The sequence below is a fragment of the Talpa europaea genome, assembly GCF_964194135.1.
Source record: "Talpa europaea genome assembly, chromosome: X".
In the NCBI taxonomy this organism is placed as follows: Eukaryota; Metazoa; Chordata; class Mammalia; order Eulipotyphla; family Talpidae; genus Talpa; species Talpa europaea.
This window is the reverse complement of record NC_140081.1, coordinates 46,345,603-46,352,011: the sequence shown is the minus strand read 5'-3', so window position 1 is coordinate 46,352,011 and position 6,409 is coordinate 46,345,603. Positions and strand designations below refer to the sequence as shown.

The window sequence follows — 6,409 nt, the reverse complement described above, 5'->3', positions numbered from 1 at the left end:
GTGGGTAAGGAATTCATCTCATTTTTAAAAATGCATTAAGACAAATCAACAGTGACAACAAGAGTGGAATCCAGTTATCGCTGGATTCCTATCGGACCTAGGGGTTGGGGTTCAGAGAGGAAAGCCTGTGGGGGGCAGGGCAGGCAGAGATGCTTGTCTGAGGAATGACTGAGTAAAACTCCTCAGGGACAACAAGGGCAAGGGTCTGTGGCAAGGGAGAACTGCCTAATGTTTCCCTCATCTCCTCCCCATTTTGGTTAGCAGCAAACGATTCTCCCCTCCAAGGCACACGCACTTGGGCACGCAGCCCCTCCAGTTACAGGAAAAGCAGCTTCGCAGTCTCTGAGAAGCCATACTGGGTCTTATGCTGGTCAAACAATTTCTGCAGGGCATCCAAATAGAGTGTGTGGTATTTATTCACCATCTCCTGGCTTGGATTTTCGATTTGCGGCAGTGGCAGAGGTTCCCCGACTGTCAAGAGAGATGGGTAAATAGCAGGGCAAACGTTAATCTTCTCTTCCTTGAACCTCCTCTGAGCCTGATCTTATCCTATTGCATTGCTAGTCCCCAACCCCATTTCTGCTGCCATTCTTTGGTGGGGGCAGGGTGGGGAGGACCGATATTGAGGCTGAGAAAGAGCTGAGGTGACCTGGGGGCTGAGAGCACCACTCACCCACAGTGATGATAGGCAGCCGGTATGGCAGGAGCCCAATGGAGCCTTGGTGGAAACCTTGCCCATAGAAGATACACCAGTAGAAGCCAAAGATACAGCGGAAGCAGCTCTGGACCTTGTACATCCAGCTGTCTGGATGGAACTGCACCTGCTCGTACACCTCAGTTTCTCCAAAAATAAAGGTAGGAACCAGATGAACCCTGTAGGAAAACCCCAATTTATTTCTGAAACACGGGTTACGGTAGAAATCACTCAGGAAGAACATTTGTTCTTGCACTAAACAGCTCCCATATTTAGTGTCTTTTGTCCTGAAAATTTCAAGGCTAGTGAGAGCGCTATCCCTGGGCCAGGAGGACAAGGGCAAGGCATGGGGGTGGAGGGAAGAGGAGCTTGGGTAGAGATCCCCAGAGACCTACATCCTGCAAAGGAAAGCTTCCAGGTGTCGGAGAGGCGACAACCTGACTCTGTTTCTTCTAGGAAGGAAGTACAGAGAAAATGATAATTTTGCAGTGACAATTATATGATTTGTCCCTCACCCACAGGGGTTATGTGTAAGGTATTCTGTCTTGGGATTAGATCAGAAAAGAGAGGCCAGGGGACTCCACCCTGACAGTGCCTTAGGTATGGTGTCAAGCTCTGTAAGTTTCCTTCCAGAGAAAAGAGAACATAGTCTCTCTTATACAAATACAGTCTCTCTTATACACAGTCTCTCTTATACAAATCTCTCAGCACTCTGGCTTATGTTACCTTACTGGTTCCTCATAGCAGAGATATTGGAGGATATGGGGAGGGGGTTTCTTTTATCTTACAGATCCAGAAATCAGGTTCAGGAGGGAAAGATCACTCAAGTAGCAGCACCTGAAGTGGAACCCAGGACTCCTTTCTCCCTGCTCAGAACTCTCTCCTCCACATTATACTTGAAACTGATGAGCAGGCCACTCAGCTAGGTCCATAGAAGAAACACCTCCTTCTCTGCTGTGCATACAAACCCCCCGCGCTTCTGAAGGATGAGGGTAGTGGTGTTGGGCACACTTTTCAGGGCCTCTCCTACCCCTCCCACTACAAAACCACAGGGGCAATTGTCCCTGTGTCCAGTGAGCAGGCCTGCTCACAGAATGGGGCACCTCTCAGCTCTAATTTTGGGCCCCTGTTCTTTACTTCCTCTGTTTATCTCTAATTCAGAGTGGCTAATGTTTGTCAGTTGCTTCCTCTCTGCCACACACATGGTGGGTGTTTTCTGTTATGTGCTTAGCTCTTGCAGCCCGCAATAACCCTATGAAATAGGTGCAGGTGTGATGTGGGTGCCTCTCTGTTCTAGAGGAGCCCTAGCCAATTGATGTTGAATCTGTGTTTCTGGTTTGGCTTCTTGAGAAGTGGTTCAGTTAACTCTAGAGTGGATGCCCTTAACCTTTTTGAAATTCTATGGCTAGCTCCCCCACTCACTAGTAAGTTCCTTGAAGGCAAGACTCAAGTTTGACACATGTTGACACATGCTATTAGGTCATGTTGTTCAGATAAGGCCCACCACCTTTTCCCTGGGAAGCACACTTACCCGTGCTGGAGGGCTGTGCGTACAAACCCCCTGCGCTTCTGGAGGATGAGGGTAGTGGTGTTGGGCACACTTTTCAGGGCCTCTCCTACCCCTCCCACTACAATGCCCACGAGGTTACCAGTACCGTGGCTCAGCATATAGTCAATAGCTGACTGACTCACAGGGCACACGCCTAAAGAGAATGAATCAGAGAGAGGCACAAAGTGATGAGAAGTGGGGAAAATGGCTGAGAGGGAACCCCTCTACTCTATGCCTCCTTAGCTTGCTCATGTGCCCTCTGTTTCCATGGGTCTCAGGAGAAAAGTCAATGAAATGAGACAAGGGGAAGGTTGTAGGCAAACAACAATTTCACTCTGAGGTAATATCTCCACTTTGCAGGAGGCACTGGGTTGAAACTATAGTAGGAAGCTTTTCAGTGGGATAACCAGAAGGACTTTTGGAATCTCAGCTGTAACTCTTACTATTACCAGCAAGTAATTGCTATTACTAGCAAGAACTGTTATTTATCGAGCATATACTCTGTCACAAGCACTATAGCGACCACTTGACTTGTGTTTTCTCATTTAGTCATACCACATCTGAGGTCGGACTGTTATCCTCAGCATCGCCTTACAGATGGGGAAACTGAAACCAACAGTCTCAGTGGTTTGCCCAAGACCTCATGGTAAGAGGCAGAGCCAGGATTCAAGTCCAGGCAGTTTAACTCCAGAACATATGCTTCTACGTACAATATTATGGCAATGGGGGATATTCTGGGGGGTGGGGATGAGAGGTCGGGGATGGGACTTAAAAAGGTGCATCTCCAGAGAGAGAAATGAGCCAAGAACTCCAGCAAGTGTGGTCACGAGCACCTTTGGCCATCAGGTAGTCTCTAATAAGGGGGACCTTGAAGAACCAGGACAGCGTGGCCAAGTATGGAGTGATGCCTGGGAAGATCTTCGAGAAGCCTGTGGCCTCAGTGCAGAAGTTGCAGAAGGCGCCATAGGTCAAAAGGCCATGGGGGTGAATCCCCATGAGGTAGTTGTGCTCAGGTGGCAGGTCTTTAGTCTTCACTATCTGCAGTCATGGAGAGAAATGCCAGAGGTGTTGGAGTGAGATCACATGGGGGAGCAAGGGTGAAGACCCTTCAGGGATCAGGGAACTCTCTAAACCAGAGCTTGGTAATAGCCAAGTCCTGAGGGGCTCCTGGGGGCTGTCAATAGGTTTCCTTAGGTCCTGAGAAACCAGGTAGTTAGAAGTGCTGGGCCCTTTGTCTATGGCTGGGAGTAGTCTCGCCCATTCGTGTCAGCACACTTATGTACGTTATCACTTTCTATGGATGCTTTATACAAAAAAAGTTTGGATATCTCACTGTAAAAATCAAGGCAGAGTTGTCTTCTCTGAAGAGTGCCCAGAGGATCATGTCGCAGTCCATTTCTACCTCTTCCTGGTATTTTCTCCCCTGAACTTCCTTACAAGTGTCTGCCTAAGTCATTTTTATTCAACTTTGAAAACGCTGCTTAGATATCAACACATCGGCAAAGACTTTCCTAACCTCCCATCTGAACTACCTGTGTGCCTTGTGTACTCATCCATGCTCTCCAGTAGATGTGAACTCCTTGATGGCAAAGGGTCACATCCTGGTCGCTTCTCTATACCCCAAACATAGTGCAGAGTATGCGTTCAACCCATATTTGTTAAACTAAGCAGAACTGTATTTGTTTTTCTGCCCATGTCAAGTGGTGAATCATGCTAGGGCATCTAAAGTGTCCCGTTAGAGTAGTGAGGTCCAGTGGAAAAGTTGGATCCTGAAGTATGTCTAGCTTGCACTGAGAGGTCTCTAGGATGTTAGTTTTCCTCAGGGACAATCCTAGACATTTGGCACAAATACCTAACAGTTGGGGAAATTTAAAAAACCCTGGGGGTACATATACACCATGGAATGTTACTCAGCATTCAAAAAAAGATAAACACATGCAATTTGCAGCAACATGGATGGTGCTGGAAGGGATCATGCTCAGCAAAATAAGCCAGAAAGAAAAAGAAAAATACCAGATGGTCTCACTCATAGCAGGAATCTAGAAAACTTAAATAAGGGACCAGGAAAATGAATAACTATCAGAAAGTGAAAATCAAAATCAACAAAAAACTATGAACCAGAGACACTCTATGGAGGGTGGGGGGCGGGGAGGGGAGGAATTGGGGTCAAAATAAGGGGGTTGCAATTGTATGGGGAATATAAAAATAAAATTTATTTAAAAAAAAAAAAACCCTGGGGAAGTGACACTTACTGTGATGGGAAAATAGTCCCTGATGTGGGTCCAGACACACCAATTCCGTACCCAGGCTGAACGTCTGCCACCTGAGACAGAAATACCAATGGGGGACTGTGTCTGTTTCCCAACCCTACCCCTCCTGCTCACCCTGGTTTTCCCTTGCAGCTTGGTGTGGCGGGGGTGGGGGGGTGGGGGGGCATGCCTCTGCTGGTGGAACAGGAGGAAAGCCCAGGGTAGTCCTGACTGACTCAGCTCCTGTGGTTCTGGGAATGTAGATGAAGGGCCTGTGGCATGGTGAGTGGGACTCCCAAGTTACAGGTTAAGATGGAACATGTTAAAGCCCTGTTCTTTCTAGGTCCATAAGTCTTACCTTGATCTGGGGTCTTCCAGTCCAGGAACAGCCAGACAAAGTAAAGAACCGGTAGCAGCCAAAATGATGTAAACAGCAGGTAAAGGAACAATGGCACCAAGATGCAAACTGATAAAGGAGTAAGTCAAATTGGACCTAATTTGTAGTGTCAGCACAAGGGACCATGTCCATACCCACTAAGAATCCTCCAAACAACTCAAGCTTCTGGTCCTGGCCTGCACAATCCAGCTACTGCCCATCCATTATTTTTGTCTATGTGTCCCTCAAACATTTCCTTTGTCATCTACCATATACCACCCTTATTTATCTGCTTACCACAAGCCATCCTTATCCACTTGCCCCCTTGTGAACTCACCATCCCTCTACTCCTACTACCTGCCTGTTACCAGTTTTTGCAATTTGTCCACCATTTTTTCTCTCTTGTCTCCTGTCTCCCTTGTTAAACCACTAGTCCACTCTTCCTTGCCCATATACTATCCATATCTCTCCATCCCCTACCCACAGGGCATCTGCGTCCCTCCACTGTTTCCCATCCACCATTCCTGTCCTTTTGCCCATTTACCATTCTTTGCATTATGTCTGTCTCCCCCCAACCCATACTAGCACCACTCCTGTTCCAGAATAGAAAACTGTATGGTTTGAACACAGGCGATACTTCTCTAAGTCTATAACGCTAATGCATCCCTTGTCCCAATTCCCATGCTTCTTTGTAGTCATGAACATATCATGCTTATTCTGAGCCTCTTTCTCCATCTTCAGATAGTGAAGGTTAGGAAGTGTCTGAAATTAACTGGATTTACTTCACATCCATCACAACCCCATTCCACTCCCCTGCCCATCTTCTCTTTCTCTTGGAACTATCCCTTCTCCTTCTCCAGCACACTCAGAGAACTCAAGACTCCTTGACTTACTCTATAGTACCATCTTAGATGATTAAGGTCAGAGGTGATACCTCCCATGAACATAAAAATCACCCCAGATCTGACTCTGGTCTCTGACTCTGGCATCTTGCCATGCACTCTTAGATTGGTACTCACATATGGCAAGGTAGCTCAAGGGCCAATGCAGAAGCACCAGACTCTGGAAGTATTTAGGCTGCTTGGAACAATGCATGATGCCCAAGAATCTGAGGAAAATGAAGATCTCAGAGCAGTGTTTTAGCCAAAGATGCCACCAGCCTCTGGAGGAGAGCTCGATACTGAACACATAACTATGAGGATTTTTCACCTGCCCTCTCCACTCCTTGTTCTGTTCCACACCTACCACCCACTGCAGAGGGTAGGCTTTCAACCACCAAGGACTGCCCCATCAGGTCTGAGCCCTGGGCCCTGCCCATTTGATCTCTGACCTTCTTTCCTGGAATTATTAGGACATCAGTGTGGAGAAAGGTGACAAGGACTGCCATCCAGTCCTAGTGACCCAGAGGTCTAGAGAGGAGACATACTATACACAGGCCACTCAGGGGTTGTGACCCCAGTGAGATAGATGGCTGCTGGGAAGGGAGCTCTGTGGGCTTGGGGTCACAGATACCAGGGCTTAAGTCAATTGAGACTGATGGT

The 6,409-nt window shown here is 47.5% G+C and overlaps 1 protein-coding gene across 1 annotated transcript; it reads right to left on the bottom strand.

Moving 5' to 3' along the window:
- Nucleotides 1-316: 316 nt before the first annotated feature.
- AWAT1 (acyl-CoA wax alcohol acyltransferase 1) lies at nt 317-5,963 on the bottom strand (the record flags this gene model as incomplete). The annotated part of the gene is made up of 7 exons (XM_084258704.1): nt 317-471; nt 674-873; nt 2,226-2,397; nt 3,077-3,281; nt 4,496-4,566; nt 4,851-4,958; nt 5,888-5,963. The coding sequence occupies 7 exons, from the start codon at nt 5,961-5,963 to the stop codon at nt 317-319; spliced, it is 987 nt and encodes a 328-aa protein (XP_084114830.1).
- Between the last annotated feature and the right edge of the window lie 446 nt (nt 5,964-6,409).